The 24,997-nt window shown below is 43.5% G+C and overlaps 1 protein-coding gene across 2 annotated transcripts in view; it reads left to right on the top strand.

Moving 5' to 3' along the window:
* Nucleotides 1–1,084: 1,084 nt before the first annotated feature.
* SPIDR (scaffold protein involved in DNA repair) overlaps nt 1,085–24,997 on the top strand; it is a 330,087-nt gene continuing 306,174 nt past the window's right edge. Inside the window, exons 1-3 of one of the 2 annotated variants that reach the window (XM_045004445.1) lie at nt 1,085–1,344; nt 21,663–21,818; nt 23,059–23,137. In XM_045004445.1, coding sequence (XP_044860380.1) covers nt 1,330–1,344; nt 21,663–21,818; nt 23,059–23,137 — 250 coding nt within the window. In that variant the 5' untranslated portion in view covers nt 1,085–1,329. The remainder of the gene's footprint in view (nt 1,345–21,662; nt 21,819–23,058; nt 23,138–24,997) is intronic. The other variant, XM_045004444.1, reaches the window with a different exon arrangement.

Here is a 24,997-nt window from a genome sequence, read left to right as displayed (position 1 = left end):
TCAGGTACAGGTTTCAGAGTGGGTTGAGAGAGGGGTTTCTTGGAGAGTCTGTCCCTTATTTTTATAGCCCTCTGAGAAGCATTGCCAAATGAGAGCAAGGTGCCAGGGAGTCTGTATGGAATCCATGCTGTTTCTTTATTAAGATGTATACTTTTTTGCCACTGCCTCCTTTCCTGGGAAAGAAGAGCCACTTACTAGGTAGTAGCCATCAGCATGCCCTTGGTTTCTGAGGACCTGATCTTGCTATTCTCCCTTCATCTCTGAAAAACATATTTTTATCTTGATCTCAGCCTATGTTTATAGCTTCACCTATAACACCACTATATGCATGTTGCTGTGCTTTGAGCAGGGGGTCGGAATAGATGATCTCCTGAGGTCCCTTCCAACCCTAATAATCTATGATTCTATTGATCTGCAAGGTATGAGCTTTTAAATGATCCCTCCCAAGAGATGCCTTGTACAAAAATTACAATAGCCTGTAGGGTGTGGACACCGGTACATTCCCTCACGATCATATAATCACTTCCTTTTGCAAAAACCTGGTTTTGAAAACAGATCTCCCGTAAAACTCAGCCAAGCGATCCTGTGACCGGTGTCAGGCTCACCGCCCCAGCCGTGGGTTAGGCATGAGCTGCAAATCCGGTGCCAAACAGATTAGTTAACCCTGTAAGAAAATGTGCGGCCCGGCGCCGGGGGGGGGGGGGTTTCTACCCGCTCCCGCGGTGCAGGGGCCTGTAGGGGGCGGTACGGGCACGGTCCCTGCGCGATGTGCCGCCCCCCCCCCCGGGGTGTCCTTCGCCTCTGCCACAGCACCGCTGGTGCAGGCTCTGGGCCGCCCCTCCCCGAGAGCAGCGCCGGCCCGCGGAGCGGCTGCTGGCGCCCCCGGGCTTCCCTTGAGGGAGGCGCGCGCTCCTTCGGGTCCACAGGCTCCCAGCCGCTTCCCACTGCAGGCAACGGAAGCTTCCGCCATCGGCCCGCCATCGTCCCCTACGCCAACAACCGCGCACCGTGCGCAAACTGCGCATGCGCACACTCAGTAAGGGCGTAAAAGGCACGACCGCTCTTCGGTCGCTCGGTCTCCGCAGCTGACGGGTAAACGGAAAACGAACGAGTGCCTCCTCTGTTACGTCACACGCATCCCGGCACGGCTATCCAATCAGAAGCCGCTGTGTCGCGGCGCCAAACTGGAAAGCAGGGGGCGTGGTAGGAAGGGCGCAGGCCCCGCCTTCAGCCCGGGGACTGGAGTTCGGGCTCCCCGCGCCCCCTTCCGGGGCTTCCCTGTCACGTGGCAAGGGAGCGGCTGTTGCGGCGTAAGGGGCCGGGGGAGATATGCCCGGTAGGAAGGTACTACCGGCCGGCGTGGGAGCGCGAGCTGTGCGGCGCGGGCGCGGGGTCTCCGTGCTGGGGTCCGGGGGAGGACTGGAGTCAGTCCCGCAGTGGTCTGGCGCCAGGGCTATGTTAGCTTCCGTTTGTACAGCGCCTAGCACAGTGGGCCTCGTTCGGTACCGTTAGTGGTTTGATGTATAGGGGGCCCCTAGGTACATGAGGGCGTCTCGGTGCACAGGGTGTAAGGGGCTGGTGAAATACAAATATTAAAGCTACAGGGGCAGCTAAATTGCATGGGCAGCTCAGCGTGGACCCCCTCCAGAGGCAGAGAAGAGAAAGCAGTGTTTGCTATTTGAACTTCTTACACACAGGGCATGCGCTCCTGTCAGTTTCCCCGTTTATAACATGGGGATAAAGATGCTGATGTCCTTTGTAATGCCTACTGCTTTTCTTCTGTAGATTTCAAAGTGCAAGAGCTGGCCATTACTGTGTTAGCTGGTGTGGGGACTGCAGCATATTTGTCTTTAGAGAGGGATGGTGGGCAAAAATGAAGAACCCTGGCTGTTGTGGGCATCTCTTCGCCATTTGCAGTGCCCATGCTTACTGTTTAACCTCTGATAACTTGTAGAGTGGTTTTACAAGAGAGCTTGGAGCCATTCTGAGCATGGCATGACCACTGACCGACACCTTACTTGTACAAATGTGCACATGCTTAACTTTAACTTCATCTTCAAATTGTGTCTGGGCCGAAAGTTAAACACATGCAGAAGTGTTTGCAGAATTGGAAAACAACTGACCAGCTATCCCAATATGCTGCTAATGTCATTGGCATAGCCCAGTGGCTGTCAAACTTTTTTACTGGTGACCCCTTTCACATAACAAGTCTCTGAGTGCTACTCACCTCTTATAAATTAAAAATACTTTAACACCATTATAAATGCTGGAGGCAAAGTGGGGTTTGGGGTGGAGGGTGACAGCTCATGACCCCCACCATGTAATACCTCCTGACCCCCAGTTTGAGAACCATAGCCAAAGTATAACAGCATTTTGCCTGAAAACGATGGTTCTGCTATATCAGGGGTTCTCAAACTTCATTGCACCGTGACCCCCTTCTGGCAACAAAAATTACTACAAGACCACAGGAGTGGGGACCGAAGCCTGAGTCTAGCTAACTCCCACTGCCCTGGGTGGGGGAGCCAAAGCTCAAGCCCCAGTGCCCTGGGTGGGGAAGGGATCAAAGCCAAAGCCCAAGGGCTGCAGTCCCAGCCAGGTGCCTGTAATGTGAGGCTTCAGCCCCGAGCCCCAGCAAGTCTAAGTCAGGCCTGGTGACCCCATTAAAATCTGGTTGTGACCCAGTTTGGGGTTGTGACCCACAGTTTGAGAACCGCTGTACTATATGTTCCTTTCAGAGGTACTTAATGATCACTTCCAAATAGCAGACAGTCCCCACCCCTCACCCCCCCGCATGGGAGTCCAGGTTAATGCTTTTCCCCATCATAATAAATAAGTCTTGTAACATTTCCCTGGCCCTTTGTGTGGAAGCTGACTGTTCCCATGTTTAGTTCTAGAAAACTGCAGTGCTCACTAACCACCCGATTTTCTTTTCTTTTTTTTTTCCTGTGGATTCCAATAAAAGTTTAATTCTTACAGGACAGAATATCATTCATCAAGAAGCTAAAACCTTGCAAAAGAACTCCCCAGCTATAGGTGTCTCTTCTGAAATTTTAATATAGTTCTTCACATTTCCAGCCTCTCTCTGGTTGTGGCCAAGAGGGCTAATGCAATTCTTGGATATATTAATAGGATAATATTGAGTAGTCCTAGAAAGGGTATATTTTCTCTGTATTGGCATTGGTGTGATTTCTGTTTGGATGTTGTGTCCAGTTCTGGTGTCAACAAAGTAGGAAGTTGGTAATGTACCCTTAAATTTTATTTAAAGTGAATTTAGTAATGCTATATTACACCATCATAGGTTCAACTCTGGTGGCTACAGTATCAAGCTCAACAGAGTGAAAGTCACCTCTGCTACTTCCTTCAGATTTAGAGCCTCTAGGAACACATAAAGACCAAGGATAGTGACCACACATACATTTATAAGTACCGGGTCTAGTCTGTTTTATTAATTTTATTAAAGTTACGATAAGGTTATGATTACCCAAGCATACAGAAATCCTATTAAGTCCTATACAGAAGTTACAAATATAGTTATACTTACCTCCTTAGTGATATTCTTAAGGTCTGATGACTGCCTTGCCAATTGATCAGTAGAGGGATGGTTCCTGCTAGTTTTTTTCCCCACAGGGAACTCATTTTACCCAGTTTGGAAGCCCTCTTTTATCTTGTGATTCTGACTACACCAAACACTTGGTGCATGTGCATGAAGGTGTCCACCTTCTTTTTCCTTATTTGTATTGTGTTCTCCAAGAATATTGAGGTATGCTATTTTTCATAGGTTGTGTATAGTTCCTTTTATACTTATTAGAATTGACAGACAACCTGTATCCTGCTGCTAAGGCACATGTTAGAAAAAATGTGCCTCTAGGGCATTTTGTGATCTAAAATAAATCTTGTGGCTAATTTTTTGAAATACCACCCATTAATACATCTGTTCCCATAATTTTGTGGCATAGGGTCATTCTTTGGTCGCTTACTTCTGTCAAGCATTTCTTAAGCCTATGGCCTAGTATTGCTAAGCCAAAATCTTACAGGGCCTCAGCCTGTAGGCCTTGCATTTCAGCTCTACTTACTTAGACGTGATAAGTGTATTAGGTATCTAACTACTAATCAATCTTATACTTCTACAATCTAAATCTATTTAGCATACAATGATTATAGATAACATGACATGACATTCACAATAAATGAATGATAAAATGAAGTAATTGACTACAGTAAATTGGAAAGGGTTCAGAGACGAGCTATGAGAATGATTAAAGAATTGGAAAATGTGTCTTACAGTGAACATGCTGTTTACAGTCTGCTGAATAAAGAGATAGTTAAGGGGTGACTTGATCAGTCTTTAGGAAGGTACATGGGAACAGAAATGTAATAATGGTTAAGGCTAAGATTTTGTCATGGTTATTTTTAGTAAAAGTTACAGACAGGTCATGGGCAATAAACAAAAATTCATGGAAGCTGTGACCCGTCTGTGATGTTTGGTTCCATGGTTTCCCCCACCACCGTGGTGGCTGGGAGCTGTGGGGCTGGTTTACCCTCCACCCACAGCAGCTGGGAACTGCAGGGTGATCATATTTCCCAAAGATGAAAAGGGACACCCCCAGCTGCTCACCCGAGGTGGCCCTCTACCCTCCTTCCATGTGAGGCTGTCTCCTGTTGATGGAACCCTGAGGAGAGACACCTTAGGAGTCTGTTACCTGTTGCTGAAACATTGCAGGGGGGGTCGCCTGTCACTGGAACCCTGCCAGGGCCCCGCTGGCTGCCAGTTCCAGAGTCCCGCAGCCCATGGGGCTGAAGCAGAGAATCTCAGGGAGGTCTCTGGAAGTCATGGATTCCGTGACCTCTGTGACATAAACATAGCCTTACTAATGATCTCTTCAACCTAGCAGAGGAAGGTATAACACAATTCAAAGGCTGGAAGTTGAAGCTAGGCAAATTCTCACTAGACGTAAGATGGTAGATTCTCCATCACTAGAAACTTTTAAATTAAGATTGGATGTTTTTCTGAAGGAGACGCTCTTGTTCAAACAGGAATTAATTCAGGGAAGTTCTATATGCAGGAGGTCAGACCATAATTGATCAGTGATGGAATGAAATAGATTTTAAATAAACATCTAAGGAAGGGTGGATGGCACACAGTAACAGGGAGGCTGTTCCAAGAGCAAGGGCAATAGTTTCATTCATCTGGAAAACAAAATGTTGACTATTCTGGGAAGGGCTTAAGATGGAACCTTGCAGTTGAGTTTGAGGAAAAACAATTTTTTTATTAATAGTTGGTAGTTTTGGTAAGTTAATTCCTTTTCAGAAACCCATCAGTATTCTATTTTTATCCTCATGCACTGTATTGTGTGCTTGTGTGTGTGTTTTGGGCACCAAGGGGAAAATAAAGGTGTGCAGATTAACTTCCATACTAGAGTTTTTGTTTTGCTTCCCTCCCGTCTTCCCTTCCCACCCCCCAACATCAAAGGTCTCTTTTAACTCTGAAGGTATTCTGGTGATCTTAAGTTGTGACCTGCACACTCTAGGGCACCCTACCTTTACCCTTTCATGGGATCAAGGCATAACCTGGTTAACTAATTTAGGCACCCCTACCTTTTCCTAGTACCTAGAGCTCAGGGCAAAAGGCACTTGCCCGTACCCAGTTCCTAGGGCTCAGGGTGTAATCTGCAGGTTTATAGGTCCTTTTTAGCAGTGAAAGAGCCTTACACAGTAATATCCATAACCTCTATTAACTGTTACCAAAACAGAATACGCTCGCTACGCATACGATGCTCACCGCTCCCAATAAGGCAGACAAACTTTTCTTGGTGGCCAGTCAAGATTAGATCATCCAGGGCACCAGCTTCTGCACAGTATGATTGCCAGGGTGTTGAGGTCTGGCATCTTTGATCTTGGGCTGTGTCCTGGAGTTAGGTTTCAAATAACTTCCTTTTGGATCCAAGTTTATATAGTTAAAACTTGTGTCCTTCTTAGCTATACCTTAACCAATCATTTTAAACTAAAATACTACAAGATTGTATTTTTCACCAATCCTAGCCCACTACAAAACAATTCTTTAACTCATCATTCCTCTACACCTTAGTTGAATTAAATCTTGCAAAATTAGTTATGCAACAGACAGAAACAATGAAAGAATCAGAGACCGTACAGATAAAAAATAGAGAAGTAGGGATCATAAAGGCAAAACAATAGGAGTATAGACTGCATAATCACAACTGTTGATAAGTGGTTTCTTGTCAGACAGAATACAATCAAACAAAGTTTTCTTAACCATCTTAAGATCTGTTTCTTTATCTGGTGATGGTGGGTGCTATTAGGATGGGAGTGTCTTCTGAACAGACAGATATTACATTGTTTTGATGCAATTTAGATGGAATGTGAGGATGTGACTCTCCTTCTTAGCTTATGGCTGCTGCTGCTTACTGCAGAAAAGGGCTTCAGACCTTACAATCCACCAGAACTTTGTATCTAGATTTTATCAAGTATTTGGTCCTTAATACAGACATTGCTGCTATGAATTTGGGAAGGACTTCTATTTGAATAGAACTATTCCCGGTTAAAGATGGGGAGGGAGAGAGAAAAGATTTAGGCACTTAACATTTAAGATAATTTAATTAAATTTGTTTATAAAACAGTGGCCTGGATATCCTGTGTACAATCTAAAACTGTAATTGTTCCAAACTCATAGTTTCATAGGGTTTAAAGCCAGCAAAGACTGTTAAATCATCTAGTCTGAGCTCCTGTATATCTCAAGCCATTACATTTTCCCCATATATCTTAATATTAAGACCAAATACTTTGGTTAGACCAGGTCTACACTGTAAACTTACACTGGTATAACTACGTTGCTCATGGGTGTGAATTAACTGCTGACTACTCTCTGTACAACTTCAGAGTACTGGTCCACCCCTTCTGGTGTCCTCTCTCCAGCTGTGGACAATCTCTCATGCTTCAGAGGAGGGTGGGAGGGCCGGGAGGAGATGGAGACAAACAAAGCAACCTATTTATATCTGGACAATTGTGCATTGGGTGAAAAAAATCCTTTATGCCCCCTGCAGGTGACCAGATGAAGCATGAGATTTGATTATAGTTAAGGCTCTGTGTTTGTCACTGCAGCAGCCCTGTGCTGCTGGCCCAGGAGCCGCCTGAGCAGCTCAGGCAGCCCCCGGGCCAGGTGCACCGTCTGCTGCTGGGGCAGTCTCAGGGGCCCCTTTGCCCCCCAGCAGCAGGAGTTTGGGTGTGGGAGGGTCAGGGCTTGGGTGTGGGGTGGTGCTTACCTTGAGGGGGGGTCCCCTCCCTCAGCTCCCCTAGAGCTAATTGGAGCTGCGGAACCGGGGCTTGGGGCAGAGTGGAATCAGCAACTGGAGCTAGGGAGCTGCAGTCGCCGCTTCCCAGGAGCTGGGTAGGGACCCCGGCCCAGCACCTGCTGTGCCCCCGCCCCCAGGCTGTGACTTGCCCTTCTCCCGCCGAGCACCCTGCCCCCTCCCCAGCACCCACAGCACCTCCCCCCAAGCACCTATGCCCCCCTCCCCAGCACCTGTGGTGCCCCTCCAAACCCCCCCCCCATTTTAGTCAGGGGTATTTTTAGTAAAAGTCATGGACAGGTCACGGGCCGTGAATTTTTGTTTATTGACCGTGACCTGTCCATGACTTTTACTAAAAATACTTGTGACTAAAACATAGCCTTAGTTAGATTTTATATCCTCTAGATAATTGATACAATTGTTAAATGTCATTGGACCAAGAGTCAATCCCTGAAGAACCGTACTAGAAACAGCCCTATTAATTAACATCTCGCTACTAACAGCTACATTTTGAGATCTGTCAGCCAGTTTTAATCCATCTAATGTGTACTCTGTTAATTCCATATAATGCAAGTTTTTAATGAATGTCATATGGTATGGAGTGAAATGCCTTGGAGAAATGCAAGTATACTGTATCATCAGTTATCTTTATCAAATAGATCTGTAATCCTATCAAAACCACAACAGTTTTATGTGATAAGGTGTACCCTTCATGGGGTCATGTTGGTTAGCATTAATTATATTTTAGCCTCTAATTCTCTGTTGATAGAGTCCTGAATTAACCATCCCATTATTTTATCTGGGATTGACATCAGGCTAATCTGTCTATAGTTCCCTGGGTCATCCCTTTTACCCTTTTTAAATATTGGAACTATGTTGACAATCCTCCAATCCTCTGGAAGTTCTCCCATTTTCCAAGATTTGTTACTAATGTTAATTTTTAGTTCAGAGAGCTCCTCAGATAACGTCCACTCAAGAGTCTTAAAGGAACTATCAGGGCCTGTTGATTTGAAAACGTTTAATTTTAGCGATACTGTCTCATATCTTCCTTTGTTACAGATTATAAACTTTCTATTCCATCCACCACATCGAATGAGATGGTTACATCCTCTTGCTTCATTCCAAATTCAGAACAGAAATAGCTAATATTTCTGCCTTTTTCTACTTCACTGTTTACAGTTTTATTATCTGTATTTAGCAATGGATCTATACTTAACCTAGGATTTTTTTTTATTTCTAATATGTTTTAAAAATGCCTTCTTATTATCTTTAACTCTATTGGCCATTGATATTTCATTTATTCATTTATTCCTTCCCTTCTCTGTTACCTACATTTTTTTTAATTTGTATTTATTGCCATTTACTTCTTTTTTTCCATTCTGTATAAATACTCTTTTTTTTTTTTTTTGGTCTTATTGCCACTTCCACTTCTCCGTTTAACGATGATGGTTTCTTGCAGGGCATAACTTTTTTGTGTCTGTGGAATCATGGCTTTTTGGGCATGCGGTAGGATATTTATCTTGAAACAGATTAGTGTAATCCAAATGCTCTGATCTGATGATGATCATCACAACTTTGTTGTTGGTGAGATGAGAGCACTTTTGTCCTGAAATCCCAAGTAGCACTGGTATTTAATAATAATATTTAGCATTTAAAGAGCTTCATTGTTCTAGGTGCTTTACAGACATGAAGATGTGGTTGTAGAATTCTTGGTGCTGCAATCTTAAACCCCAATTCTGCATTGTAAAATGAGTGTGCAGACTACTGAAACCATGGCAAGCTCCACTGGGTCTCTGCAATTGCAGCAGGCTGTCCTTTCATTGTACACTGCGGAGTCAGGGTATAAGTGCCCAGTCCTGCCAACTCTTGATTGCATAATTAGTCTTTACCTATGCAAGTGACCCATTGATTTCATTGGGGCTGCCTGTATGAGTAAACAGTGTCAGGCCTTAAGCATGTGTTGAGAAATGGCTTCATCTGAGGAGTCTAATTTACATTTGGCAGAAGTCCTTGGTTTCAGTGGTCAAAATAAGATTATGAACCTGGGGAAACAAAAAATTGTCTCTATTGAATTTCTTATGCAATTTGGATCTCTTCAAAGGATTTAAAAACCATAGTCTTCAAAAATATTGATTCTAAATCTTCAGGCTCCCAAGATGTTAGTTCTGTTTTTTGGACAGCCTGGTAAAAATTGAAAGACCCCATTAATCTATGGTTCACTCCCCCTATGAGCTTGTTCATTCTGGTACAAACTTTAAAGTGACACAAACAACTTTAAATCACAGTTCTCTGATATATATTTAAACTTACTAGTGTTACAAACAACACCTAAGATAAGTTTTCCTCCCCTCACAGTTATCTTTTGCTTTTTGCCTCTGGTTAGTTTACTTAGTGCATTTGACAGCAGTTGCAGTATATTAAGTGTCATTGGTTTGTTTGTTTGTTATTTAACATATATAATATTACCATGCCATCCCTGGCATGGCATTTACCAGAGGTGAGTTTTCTAGGTAAAATCATGAGAAAACTAATTGGTATGAGTTTACAGCATTTTCTATTTTAAAAATTGTTTAATTAATGCGCACCACATTACGCTTAGTTTGAATTAAACATTCAAATTAGCTACATAAGACTTCTAGATTAATTTAGGGTTGTACAAAGAAAGAGTAAAACCCAGTAGGCATAAAACTAATATATTTAATTATAATACCGAACATCAGGATGTCTGTATATGTTTTGGTTGAGTATTTTTTCATGTAAGTTATACATGTCATGACTCATATTTCAGTTTTCAATATTCTATAAACAAATGAAAAAAAATTGAATATATGAAAATGACAGTAATGCAGCTTTGTAGGCTTAAAGCATTAAGCAATCAGAAGCATGCAGAGTTGCAGACTACCTGTCCAGGTCCATTTGGCCATGCAGCATTCTGTAGCAGAAGCCAACTTTCATGTGGTGGATAAACTGACTCCGTTCTTCAGTCTTGAATGGATGTATTGAAAGTTTGAAAAAATGTATTCTATGCTTGCTGAACATTTTGGACACTGATGCAATTATTTTTCCCAGTTTCCTGGTTTAAACCAGGTTTAAGACAGTATCTACAGTGTTCTGTGCTAAACTAGTTTTCCCTGAGAAATTGCCAGCCCAGTGCCCATAGATCTTGATCAGGATTGGGGCCTTATGTTGGCCACTGTACAAATGCGGATAGGAACTGTTGAGAATCAAAAAGTTTGGGTTCCCCCGCCCCCTTTCATGTAGCAACATGGCAAGAGAAGTATTTTTTAAGAAAAATGTGATTGTAAAACCACAAACTGGTAGAACAGGGACTCAGGTGGGGGCAGGAGCAAGTGTAGTACTTATCATTACTTCTTTAAAAAAAAATTGGCTAAATTGAAATTTGACGGTATTCCCTCTTGGTTGTGCAGTGACTTAGGCCTTGGCTACACTTGCGAGTTACAGTGCAATAAAGCCTCCCAGAGCGCTGTACCTCACTCCCCGTCCACACTGGCAAGGCACGTACAGCGCTGTGTCTCTGCGGCTACAGCGCTGCTGGTATTCCACCTCCTCGAGAGGAATAACAGCTGTTGCGTATTGGCTGAGATGCTGCTGCTGCTCCAGTGTAAACGGGGAGTAACATTATTAAGCACTGTTTGATCTCCAGAAACTCCCCATAATCCTTTTAACTGAAGCATCCTCTCTTGTTTTGTTGTGAACTCCGGAGGAGGAAGTGCCCTTTCAAAGCTCCCTTTCGGGGGCTGCTTATCAAAAAATCAAACACAGCTACTATTTATCTCCTGACTGTGTGTTCCATTCTATGCATCCGAAGAAGTGAGCTGTAGCCCACGAAAGCTTATGCTGAAATAAATTTGTTAGTCTCTAAGGTGCCACAAGTACTCCTGTTCTATTTGCTTTGAATGAGTGAGAGGCAGGTGGGGTGGGCTCTGTTTGGAGTACCGACAGCTAATGTTTGCTTGACGAGAGAGAGATGGGGTGGTGGTGGTTGGGGTCAATTTCGGCAAGTGACTGCTTATCTGGTCTATGAGGAAAAAAAAACCAGCAGCTGTTTGCTTTCATTGAGTGAGAGAGAGGTGCGGGAGGTAGGGGGGTCTGAACTTACAAGACAGCATGCTGACACACTCTCTCAGCACTCCAAAAACCCACTTTCTCTCCCCCCCACGCTCCCTCTCACACTCCACCCACCCCCCATTTCAAAAGCACATTGCAGCCACTTGAATGCTTGGATAGCTGCCCATAATGCACCACTCCCAATGCAGCTGCATATGCGGCCATGACAATGCGCTGGCAGCTGTCAGTGTGGACAGATTGCAGTGCTTTCCCTACTCAGCTGTGCGAAGGTGGGTTTAACTCACAGCGCTGTACATCTGCAAGTGTAGCCATACCCTTAGCTCACTAGTATTTATTTGAATAGCCACAGGAAGCTGTATGCTATCCTTTCTAGAGAAGTGAGAGGCTAGCCTTGCATGGCTGCAGTCTTGTAACACTTTTTGTAGGCCATAACCAGTGGTGAGCTGGAGCAGGTTCCCAAGAACCGGTTGCTAAAATTAGACCTCTGTGGAGAACCGGTTGTTAAAGGGCTAGGGGGTGGGCAAAGAACTCTGGTCCATGGGCTGGACCATCCTGTTGCTCCCAGGATTCCCAGCTGGGGAGGCTGAGGCTCCCCCGGCCCTTCCCTGCTTCCCCCCAGCTGCAGCGGGGCCAGCTGTTGGCACCAGCTGGGCAGCTCAGCTGAGCTCCTGAATCGTTCTGCTGCTTTGAGCTGCCGGAAAGGTAAGCCGGGAGGGGGCTGCAAGCTCTAGGGTTGCCCGGGGGGGGGCGGGAAATGGGACAATATGCCCCTGGCCCTGCAGGGGCCCCCGGCCCCACAGGTATGTCTTCCCCTGTCCCGGCCCCTCCCCCCTCCCTTAAATCAGAACTTTTTATAGGGAACCGGTTGTTAAGATTTTGGCAGCTCATCACTGGCCATAACTTATGTCAGAAAAGCTCAGCATGCAAAACTGCTGCTAGAATTTTCAAAAGCGCTTAACTACCAATCAGACACCAAAACAACGAGCCACAGTTTCAATAGAGTTCAGCACATAGGTTTTCAATAAAGCTTAATATCCAGTCCCAAGCTATGGGTGCTGAGCACTTGAAAGTCTGCTTCTGCACTCTTTCAAAAATGTGGCTCTCAGGATCTGACTGCTACTCTTCCTTCCTGAGTAGTCCCTTTGATAACTCTTGCTGTCACAGTTGATAACAGAATAATGAGTTGCAAGATCAGGCCCTGATGGCTGCATTTTTGGAAGAGCTCAGAGGCAGACTTTCAAGTGCTCAACGCTCATAGCTGGGGATAATGTTTTCAACAGAGCTTAGCACCCAATGTAAACTCTTTTGAAACTGTGAGCACGCATTTTGGTGAACTTGTCATCCTTTCTTCTGTGACTGATTGCTTCTATTCACAGTCAAGGTCAGTCTATGGGAACTAGAACTGAAAATGTCATTCTCTTACTTTTTTAGTGGGACAGTTCACAGAGTTAAGTACTACTCAGAGTGAATATAGGTGGGAGAATTAGGCTGTCTGTGAGGGCTTGTCTACACTACCAAGTTTTGTCAACAAAACTTACGTCAACACCCAAAAGTCGACAAAACAAAAATCGCCAAAGGGTGGCCACACTTGCTCCCTCTGTCCACAGATCATGTCCACATTGTGGACACCATCATCGACAGGGTGAGCATTTTTCCATGAGTATGTACCCCACAGTGCAGTGTTGTGGGAAGGAAGAGCTGATTGCTGCACATCTTGGGCTTCTCTCTGAGTTCTCCCACAGCCCCCTCAGCTGCCGAGAGCAGCATCATGAGTAGCTCTGTGAGCTCTCCATGCTGAGGAATGGCAAAGCAGCACAGCAGTCTGTCCCCCTCCCCCTGCCGCAGCATTCTGCCTGCTGCTGTGTTCCTAGTGCAGCACAGAACAGGAGTATTCCAATTAGTTGCTCTTTGTTTGTTCAAACACACACATACTTCCCCGAGCTTTGAAAGGGGAGGGGTGCATGCCTGCAGGGTAGCAGAGATCAAAACACTGAGCAGAGCAATCAGGGCAGGCATTGTGAGATACTGGCATAAGCCAGTTCTGTCAACAAAACAATCAGCAGTGTCTACACTGGCTCTTGATCGCTTATAAAGGGAGGGGAAAAGACAAAAGTCTCTCCTAGGGGTGGGAGATTTTTGTTGCCAAAACTGGGTGTTTTTTTGTGACAAAAGTCCCATTGTAGTGTGTCCCTCTTGCTGTTTTATCACCAAAAGGCAGATTTTGTCGACAAAACTTGCTAGTGTAGACAAGGCCTGAGTAAACCTTATGCAGCTAACTTCAGCGGGATTGTTTGCTAACAATTTACTTGGCACAAGTAAAAGTTTGCAGAATTGGGTTCTTGTTTTTGACACTAGCAGCACTGGAGTTCTATATTAAGGGTTATTCAACCATTCTGCCTCATGCTTGATCCTGATTACAGTCTGACTTGGCTGTAGTTTAGTCATTATGTACTTGTTGAATTTTCAGTTCTTGCTCATATAGGCTGGCTGACCATTTACCTCACTGGAAATGATCATAGGATGATGGCTGCAGGATTAGCTTCCAAGTCGGTTACACAGGGGAACCAAATATGATTCCACTTAAATAAATGTCAGTACGACCTTTGACTTCAATAGAAGGAACAATCCCAGAGACAGAATCGAACGCCTTTCTGAATGGAAGGCAGCAAATATTTTCCATCAAAGAAAGCCATCAAACATAAGCACTGTCTCTGTTTTTTTAATGTATGTATTCAGAGGCCAACTTTTGTCTTCAGAAGTCCTGTTCATTGTACTAATTTTTTTTAACATAATTTTTTGAGCTGTAATACAATTTGATTTTATGAGGAACACATTATGAATCTTTTTAATTCAGCAACTTTTTAATTCAGCAACTTTTTAATTCAGCAACTTTTCATGCCAGATGTTCTGTTTCTTTATGCATAACATTCACAAATTACTCAAGATGTTATTGATGTGTCGAATTTTCATGCCAGAGAGAAAATAACTAATTTTATTGCAATTTTGTGACTAAAGAATAAGAGAATTCACTATTGCTGCTGTATTTCTTTTGGGAGCAATGTGTCCTCAGGATTAACTTTGTTACAAATATTTAGAATGAGGTGAAAACAGGGAGAAACTGGACTCTTAAACTACTATTTTAATTCTCATTTGTTTTCACCTGTCTTAAAATATGAATCAGACTGGGGTGGGAAGGAAAGAAACAAAACCATTAAAATTTTCCCAGTGCTGTAGCCTTTCTTTTATATTACACACCCACACCCACACCCACACCCACACCCACACACACCCCCACCCCCCTTGGGCAGAGTTCTGAGGGCGTAGGAGCTAGATCTCTTTACTTTAGTGATCGTTCCAGGGGCTGCAAAGCTAAAACAATTACAAGTTGTACTAACTTATAGCAAGACGTGTTAAGACCCTAGTGTAGACAGGGCAATATGAATCTTAATCTACGATAGCTGTTGAGGGTCAGCCCTACTATAGAGGGCAGTATGACTACACCACAATAAAGGACCCATGGCTGGCCTGGGTCAGCTGACTTGGACTCGGGTGGGGCTCAGGCTGCAGGGCTATAAAATTGCAGTGTAGAGATTTGGGCCTGGACTCTGAGATCCTGCAAGAGGTCTCAGAGCCTGGTCCCGGACCCAAATGTCTGCACTGCAGTTTTATAGCCCTGCAGCCCCAGCTCGAATCAGCTGACCCAGGACAGCTATGGCTGTGTCTCCGATCTTTTATTGGAGTGTAGACGCACCCTAAGATTTCTCTCAACTGGCATGTTAAAACTACAACTTGCCTTCTCTATTTTAGCGTATGTTTTAAAACACATCTTTTCTTCCTAGTGTAGACGTGGCCTCTGCATACACCTTAACTGCCTCTCTGGGGAGAGGAGAGTATGCTTTATAAAGTAGCAGTTACACTACATAGTCTCATTCTAGCATGCTGCTCCCTACTCAACCATGAAGTACCAACCACCTGTTCTTCTGCTCTTACAGCTTCCCTGCTCCATTGTATTTTTATTTTCTCCCCCCATGCTACATATCAGATGAAAGCGTAAGGGTTCTGTGTGCCATGATAATTAGAAATTCAAGGACAATGTGACCAAGAAATTTCATAGCAAGCAGTATACCTCTTTCTCTAGTTTTATAAAAAGCACATTAAATTCAGTTATAAAAATGGATTAAGAATGCTGTTTTACAAAACCTTTCTTGGCTTTTGTTTTTAATCTGGCATCAGAAAAACAATTGATTGTAAACTCTTGAGTAAATTGCAATGTTCCTGCTGAGAGGATGGCATGGAGACAGAATTTAATTAAAAAATAGAAATTTTCCTCTTCAGCAACAGAAATTTTAGATTAACTGCATTTTGATTTCCCATGATTACCTTTTTATCTCTCTAATTACCAGAAGCCATCAGGATTACAAAAATCAAACTTTCTTTTTCCCAATAATATTTTATACCAATATATTCATATACATGTTTAAAGGGTTGTGAAAATAACTAATCTTTCTTGTTAACTGTAAAAGATTGTTTTTAACATTGAAAGTAACAATTAGATAAACTTATTCTAAGGAGCATAAGACTGAGAAAAGCAGAACTGCATCCCTCTTAAACCATGTCTACATTAGGAAATCTTACAAACATTTTCACTTGTGGAAGCCTTAGTGTTGACAAGGGTGCAGGGGCTGATTCTGTTTTTCACCATCATGGTAAAATGCTGGAAACTGCTGGTACCTGCCTCCTTTACACCAAGGTTCACACGACTAGGGATGCATTTGTAAGATTCACTAGTACAGACAGTCTTACAGCACATGGGAAATCAAAATGCAGTTAATCTAAAATTTCTGTTGCTGAAGATGATAATTTCTATTTGGTAATAAAAAAATATAAAAATTACTTTATCTTTTAAAAAATATTGTTGCAAGGATATGATTTCTTGCTATTTACTGGCCAACACCAATATTGTGATGCTGCATAAAATTTGCATTTGGCAGGGCTTATGAATGGTGATATCTAATGGTAATGGCACAAACTAAACCAATATAACTAGTTTTTAAATCAACATGAGACAGTCCGCAAACAAAGCTACACCAGTTTTACTAAAATGATTTAAGATAAACTGGTACAACTTCTGTGTGTAGAGGAGTCCGTAGTGTTGTGCCTGAAGTGCCATGTTGCTTTCTAGTTGCATTAAAAGTGAAATCCTCAGATCAGGCTACTGGTGGTGCTCAGCATTGCTATGTGGTTTCAGTTACTGGTCTCTGTCATCTTGAGCTAGGTGTTCTAGGAAGCAAATGAAAGTGGCTTTTGTAACTCAAAAGCAGCTACTCTATCTGATTAAAGGAGTGATAGTGACTGGCTGTCCAGTTCTTGGATGAAAGAATCAATGCGTATTGAGGTTTGGATGTGTAAAATGAAGAGAATCAACAGGGCTGTGATGTAAGTGTGGAGGACCCTTTTTCCCTTCCACAAGGTGGTGAAGTGATGAAGGGTCTTGTCCTTCTGTCTTTGAAGTAAATGAGAGTTTTGCCTTTAAGTTGATGAAAGCAGGCCCAAAGTAAACAGTGTAGCATTTTATGGGCCTGATGTTATCCTTACTAATGTGGGTAGTCCTAAGTGTGGGTTGAAGGCTTAGACCCTGTGCCATTCCTGCTGGCTCCATAAAGATACTGAGCAGGAGGATTGATCGCTGTGGGATTTCACATGTGAGAACCTGGAGAGGGAGGAGCAGGAGCATATCACGATTGACTGAGCTCTGATATAAAAGATTCATGTCATCTTGATGTGAGTTTCTGGCTTAGAACAGAGTGGTCTGTGTGTTTGCTCAGTGTGTAAGCTTTAGTGCTCTGCACTCTGTGATGGCTCCCTGTTTAGAATCAGGACACAATGGAAAGTTTTTTGCTTCACATCTTCAAAACCTTCCATAGAATTACCCGTGGGTACATTTTCACTTAAATGATAATGATCTTCTGTGACAGCTTCCTTTCTGTGTAAATAGCAACTTCAGGAGAGAACCTTATGGGTAGCAAATCTGGAACTCACTCCTAGAAAGTGTCAGGATGATCATGAGCTTTGCTGCCATCAGGAAAAATTGCAAAGCCCACTTGTTTCATGTAATCTTTCCACAATACAGCAATTACCAAAAAAACAACAACAAATAAATAAATAAATCCAAGCCCTGTTGGCTGTAGGGAAGAGAGAGAGAGATATTTTGTTCACTTCAGAATTTTGGAAAGCATTTAAATACATGATTATGGGCGCCATGAGAACTAGCTAGATAAATACACGTCAAAGGCTGCATATATACTTCTAATGACCTTTCCGGTATACTATATACTAGGGGTGGCCAAACTTACTGGCCCTCCGAGCCACATACGACAATCTTCAGACGTTTGAGAGCTAGGGCATATCAGTTGGGAGCTGGGGGTTGGGGCTTCATCCCCGCTCCTGTTGAAGCCCCGAGCCCTGCCAAGGTGCGCCCTGCTGGGCAGAAGCCCCTACTGCACTACCCCGCTGCAAGGCAGACGTCCCGAGCTTCCACCCCCCATCCCCCAGTCTGATAGATGGAGAATGGAGGGGTGGGGCAGGGGGTCACCATGAGCTGCACTTTAATGGCAAAAGAGTCACATGTGGCTCGCGAGCCACAGTTTGGCCACCCTGGTATATACTGTAGGACAAGGGTTCCCAAACTTGGTTCACAGCTTGTTCAGGGTAAGCCCCTAGCGGGCTGTGAAACGCTTTGTTTATCTGAGCATCCACAGGTAGGGACGCTCGCAACTCCCAGTAGCCACAGTTCGCCATTCCCGGACAATGGGAGCACCGGGAAGCGGTGCGGGCTGGGCCACCGCTTCCCACAGCTCCCATTCGCCAGGAACGGCGAACTGCGGCCACCGGGAGCTGCGAGGCAGCTGTACCTGCGGACGCTCTGGTAAACAAAGCGTTTCACAGCCCGCCAGAGGCTTACCCTGAACAAGCCGTGAACCAAGTTTGGGAACCCCTGCTGTAGGATTTATAACATTTTTCCTGTAGTTTTGAAATAAAGAATGTTTTATATCTGTGTTTAACTCTACAGTAGGATGCTGACTGGCAACACATGTACCAATTCAGAGATAATCTGAGTAATTCTTAATGATTCATAGGAATATGAGTAACTTAAATATAAGTATAACTTGTAAACTGCTGTGAAATTCTAAAGACATTGGATGTGCCAATATATGCTACTTATACCAGCAATTCTCAAACTCTAATACCTGCTGTACCATATCTAACATTGAACAGTAATGGGCATACAACCTTCATAACATCAATTGATTGTGGTCTATGTGCTACCAGTGGTATGTGTACGACAGTCTGAGAAATGTTTATGTAGATTAACCATTATTTTTAAAAGTGGAAGGCATCACTGTGATAATCTAGTCTGTCCTGCATAATACAGAATTTCACTCAGTTCCTGTAGTGGAGGGAATTACTTAGTCATTAAATGCATTGCCCTTAACATTTTCTGCTTATTTTAAACAGGAATGACTATCTAGCTGAAGGGTATCAGAGGGGTAGCCGTGTTAGTCTGGTTCTGTAGAAGCAGCAAAGAATCCTGTGGCACCTTATAGACTAACAGACGTTTTGCAGCATGAGCTTTCGTGGGTGAATACCCACTTCTTCGGATGCAAGCAGTGGAAATTTCAGGGGCAAGTGTGTGTATATATAAGCAAGCAAGAAGCAAGCTAGAGATAACGAGGTTAGATCAATCAGGGAGGATGAGGCCCTGTTCCAGCAGCTGAGGTGTGAAAACCAAGGAAGGAGAAACTGGTTCTGTAATTGGCAAGCCATTCACAGTCTTTGTTTAGTCCTGAGCTGATGGTGTTAAATTTGCAGATGAACTGGAGCTCAGCAGTTTCTCTTTGAAGTCTGGTCCTAAAGTTTTTTTGCTGTAAGATGGCCACCTTAAAATCTGCTATTGTGTGGTCAGGGAGGTTGAAGTGTTCTCCTACAGGTTTTTGTATATTGCCATTCCTAATGTCTGATTTGTGTCCATTTATCCTTTTCCTTAGAGACTGTCCAGTTTGGCCGATGTACATAGCAGAGGGGCATTGCTGGCATATGATGGCATATATTACATTGGTGGACGTGCAGGTGAATGAACCGGTGATGGTGTGGCTGATCTGGTTAGGTCCTGTGATGGTGTTGCTGGTGTAGATATGTGGGCAGAGTTGGCATCGAGGTTTGTTGCATGGGTTGGTTCCTGAGCTAGAGTTACTATGGTGCGGTGTGCAGTTGCTGGTGAGAATATGCTTCAGGTTGGCAGGTTGTCTGTGGGCGAGGACTGGCCTGCCACCCAAGGCCTGTGAAAGTGTGGGATCATTGTCCAGGATGGGTTGTAGATCCCTGATGATGCGTTGGAGGGGTTTGAGCTGGGGACTGTATGTGATGGCCAGTGGAGTCCTGTTGGTTTCTTTCTTGGGTTTGTCTTGCAGTAGGAGGCTTCTGGGTACACATCTGGCTCTGTTGATCTGTTTCGTTATTTCCTCGTGTGGGTACTGTAGTCTTGAGAATGCTTGGTGGAGATTTTCTAGGTGTTGGTCTCTGTCTGCGGGGTTAGAGCAGATACGGTTGTACCTCAGTGCTTGGCTGTAGACAATGGATCTTGTGGTGTGCCCGGGATGGAAGCTGGAGGCATGAAGGTAGGCATAGCGGTCGGTAGGTTTTCGGTATAGGGTGGTGTTAATGTGACCACCACTTATTTGCACCGTGGTGTCTAGGAAGTGGACCTCCCGTGTAGATAGGTCCAGGCTGAGGTTGATGGAGGGGTGGAAGCTGTTGAAATCATGGTGGAATTTTTCCAGAGTCTCCTTCCCACGGGTCCAGATGATGAAGATGTCATCAATGTAGCGTAGGTAGAGAAGGGGCGTGAGTGGACGGGAGCTGAGGAAGCGTTGTTCCAGGTCAGCCATAAAAATATTGGCATATTGTGGGGCCATGCGGGTGCCCATAGCGGTGCCACTGATCTGGAGATATATATTGTCATTAAATTTGAAATAGTTGTGTGTGAGGATAAAGGCACAGAGCTCAGCAACCAGTTGTGCTGTGGCATCATCAGGGATACTGTTCCTGACAGCTTGTATTCCATCAGTGTGTGGGATGTTTGTGTAGAGAGCCTCTACATCCATGGTGGCTAGGATGGTGTTTTCTGGAAGGTCACCAATGCATTGTAGTTTCCTCAGGAAATCAGTGGTGTCACGGAGATAGCTGGGAGTGCTGGTAACATAGGGTCTGAGTAGAGAGTCCACATATCCAGACAGTCCTTCAGTGAGAGTTCCAATGCCAGAGATGATGGGGCGTCCAGGATTTCCGGGTTTGTGGATCTTGGGTAGTAGATAGAATAACCCTGGTCGGGGTTCTAAGGGTATGTTGATTTGTTCCGGTGTTAGTGTAGGGAGTGTCCTGAGTAGATGGTGCAGTTTCTTAGTGTATTCCTCAGTGGGATCTGAGGGAAGTAGCCTGTAAAATCTAGCTGAAATGACAGGTACTGTTTAGACTGACAGAATATAATGTAGTTACTGGTGATGAAATTTCCTTTGGACATTGTGGTTAAATCTCTTATTCTTGATATGTGTTTTTGGATCTATAATGATTGCAAGTGTTCAGGGACTTCAGTTTCCCATCTCAGAGATTAATAGATTCCAAGGCCAGAAAGGACCATTGTGAAAATCTAGCCTGACCTGTATAATGCAGGCCATAGAACTTCCCCAATATAGTTCCTTTTGAACTAGAGCATATCGTGCACTCTCTTTTTTCTTTTTTTAATTAAAAGGTCAAATGGCCAGTGATGGAGAATCCACCATGACCTTTGGTAAATTGTTCCAATGTTTAATTACCCTTACTGTCTTATTTCAGTCTGAATTTGTCTAACTTCAAATTCTGTCCATTGGATCTTGATATACCTTTGTCTGATAGACTGAGAAGCCCATTATCAAATATTTGTTCATGTAGTTACTTACAGACTGATTGAGTTACCCCTTAACCTTTTCTTTGTTAAGCTAAACAGGTTGAGCTCCTTGAGTCTATCGCACTTAAAGCATATTTTCTACTCCTTTAATCATTCTCCTGGTTCTTTTCTGAACCCTCTCCAATTTATTGAAAAGCAGAAATTACAATTCTTTGGTAAGTATTCAAACCAAAGTGGTGATCCAGATTAACTAGACTTTATTGTATTTAAAATAAAAATAAATATGAACGATCAATAGTTTAATGGGTTTACAATTTTCTTTGTAGAGGAAACGAGCTTGGGATGCTGAATGTACATCTTTTCCAGATGAGACACCTCCAGGGTTGAGAAAAGCAAATGCTGGGACAGCAGTGGCTACTTCTTCCATTTCCAGAGCATGGCTTAAATGTGGAGATGGATTTCAGAGCACTTCCATGCTTGAGGTAAAATCCTGGTTTACCTGTGGTGTAGGCTAGAGATGCAAGCTGATGATCATAAGGCTTTCCCCCTAATTTAGCTTTTTATGCACAATTTCAAAAAGAACAAACCTACTGTTTATAGCAAACATACAACAAATCCTTGAGGCTTTAATGTGGCTTGTAGTCCTCTCCCAAAATTTCCATCAGTCGAAATATTCATGTGCTCCATCTCTTCTCCTCATATTTGCTTATATTGTCAGTTGTCCTCCTTCTCTTGGAACACCACACAAAAGTTGTGTCAACAGCATATTGTTGAGTTGACAAGTTAAGCAGAACTGGAAAACAAGACTGCACAAGAAGTAGTTTTCATTCCAAAGTGTAATTCTCTCTGCACATGATGGTATCTTACACTTATCCTGGTCAGTACCTATCATCTGGAAAGAGCTCAAGCATCTCCAAACTATATTTATAGTATCAAAAAATAATTCCATCTGTTCCTGGGATGCAATACAGCAGCTGTTTAAAAGTTCACAGCCACACTCAACAACAGTTCACGGCGGATTTCAGTTGATATTTCAGTTTTATGTCTCATTCAAAATGGCATTTGCAGTACCTTTACCTCTGATACCTCACCGGGATGTTTGTTCAATTCTGGCTGAGATTGAAGGAATGCTATCTACTGAATAGCCAACTCCGCATCTTCGTGCACTTGTTTTTTTCCCTGGAATCTCCTATCCAAGTACTGGCCAGGCCCACTGGTGCTTGGTTTGTGAGATTTTATAAGAGCAGAGTCAGTACAGCTGCGTGCTTCTTTCCCTGCCCCTTTGAATATGTTAAGGATAGTATTTTCCATCCTTCAGCCTGCTCTCCCACTTTGGAATTAGGGTGAAATTGTTGCCTATCTCTACCCCCCTCCCCTGGTAAAATGTTATGTCAGTGCTTTGGGCAGGGAGAGTGGATATTTTTCTGACCCAGAGCAGAGATTATGCAGTTCTGAAGTTGTTCTTCCTTAGGAAGAGTATGAGGGAATTACTCAGAATCAGTAAGACTGCTTAATATATATAATGATTTTAATAGAAAATAAAGCTCACTGACTTGAAAGTAAACTGCCACGTTAATGTGAATAAATAACAGAATAGTTCTAAGCTATAGGTACAACATTGTTACAGTGACTATTACCCTGTTCCTTTAATCATTTGGGGTGTGTGTGTGTGTGTGTGTGTATATATATATAACAAACATATATATATTTTTTGTTATGTAGACCTCAGAATCTTCTGAAAAGAAGTCTAGAGCTGATAAGCATCATGGGCCACTGCTTACCTCTGCTGAAGGAACACTAGGTACTATCACTATTTCACATTAACATTGTAAAAGCGACTATCAGTTTGCATTGTCCATATGCATTTTCTCAGTTCTTACCTGTGACATCAGCTGCTTCCAGCTGCTGACATAGTCTGTGCATACAGAGGGTGATCTCTAGAAGAAATAGAACTGATCCTATCTGACTTGCACCTGCATTCCTGGTCTCCCTCTTCCCTGATCTCCAGATAGAGATCCTGAGAAGGGAGGCGGCCACTGCTTCTGCATGTGCAGAAGGAGCTCTACTAATGCTGCATTTGTTGTACAGTCCTATCCTGCCAGGGACAGTATTTTAAAGTCCCCCCCCCAGTTTAAAAAAAAACAAAACCTTTTAAAGTGTATAGATGGAAGGTGAGGCAGTTGTGAACTCTACTTGGAGAGAGATAAATAAGGAGATGAAAGGTGGAGCTGGGGGGAAAAGAAAATGGAGCCTATCAGCTAGATTGATGGCAGCAGCACTGCTGCTTTCATAGCCTTTTCCCTTTGTGTGAGGACACCCAGGATAGCAGCATGGAGCAACTACTATTGTGATAGGAATTGCAAAAATGGATGCAGCCATAACAGTAAATTTTGAAGGGGTAATTTGACTTTACAGTTCAAAAACAGCTTAGATACAATGTAAAATAAGTTCTAATTTGCATGCATATATATATAAAATATGGCAATACACCTTATTCCAAAAAAGCCCCAGATGCTTTGTAGACTTGGGAATGTAATCAGCTATTGATGAAATGCAACTACCTCTGGTAAAACATATTAGTGTTACTATGAACTCTTAAATTAAAAAGTGAAGAATAATGCTATATCTAGGTGAAACTTCAGGGAGAACTTAAATATTAATTCCATGAGATCAGTTTGATCAGTTGGCCAATGATAGCACTCCATTCATGTACAAAGTGCGCTGGGATAGTGGTTGTGGTTTCAGGGCTCAGAAGGTAACACTCCAGCAGCATTGTGCTGCTGATCACCTTTCTGGGAATGTACTTACTTTGGGTAAAGCATCACCAGTGGAATCGCTAACATCCCTTCCTGGAGCACCCCTGGAAGGCGTTTCTTGGTAGTCTCGCTTGTGAGATCTGATAGGCCCCTGCCACTTGTTAGTATGTCAGAGTCTGCTCTTAAATACTGTTTTAAACACTTCAGTCAAAATCACTCATATTGGTCTTCTTAGCTTCCCTACTCCTAGCCTCCATTGCCAGTCAAAGTCCCCTCTTCCTTAGAGGTGCAAGGTAGGGAAACTACTGCTGCAGACTCTTTCCACTTTTCCTCAAAGGCGTTTGAAACCCACCACAGATTTTGCAGGCTCTTTTCAGGTGTGTCACTTCTACCCCCTGCCTCCAGTCCTTGTCTCTCCATTTTCCCCAGAGGCTCTGCGGCTTCTCTTGGGTTCCATGAGTTAAAAATAAATAAGATAATGAGCATCTCTTCTACATGCTGTCCTTGGAGTTCAAAATTATGCTTTTCCAGATTTTTGAATGGAATCTATGTTGGGGGTGGGGGAAGGTGATTTTGTTTTTTTCCTCCAGTACTGATACCCAACAACTGGATTTTTCAGAATGAAAAGTCAAACTTCAAAGTGGAAGGAAATAAGAGATCTCATTTGCTTGTGCCTGCCTGCTCTGTAAACTGAAATTCATTTTCACCTGATTTTACTTTCAGGTTTTAAATATTTAAAGCCTCTCTGGAGAGGTGGAGTCTGGGGGTGACAGTGTGATCTAGAGGAATGAACTGGGGACTGTGTCGAGATTTCTAGTCCTGGCTCTACTACTGACTTGCTCTGTGGCCTTGGTCAAGTCAAGTGACCCCTCTGCCCCCCATTCTCTTTCTGTAAATGGAGATGT

Source organism: Mauremys mutica, chromosome 2 (assembly GCF_020497125.1).
Source record: "Mauremys mutica isolate MM-2020 ecotype Southern chromosome 2, ASM2049712v1, whole genome shotgun sequence".
Classification (NCBI taxonomy): Eukaryota; Metazoa; Chordata; order Testudines; family Geoemydidae; genus Mauremys; species Mauremys mutica.
Note: the sequence above shows the minus strand (reverse complement) of the source record. Positions and strands in the feature narration are given on the sequence as shown.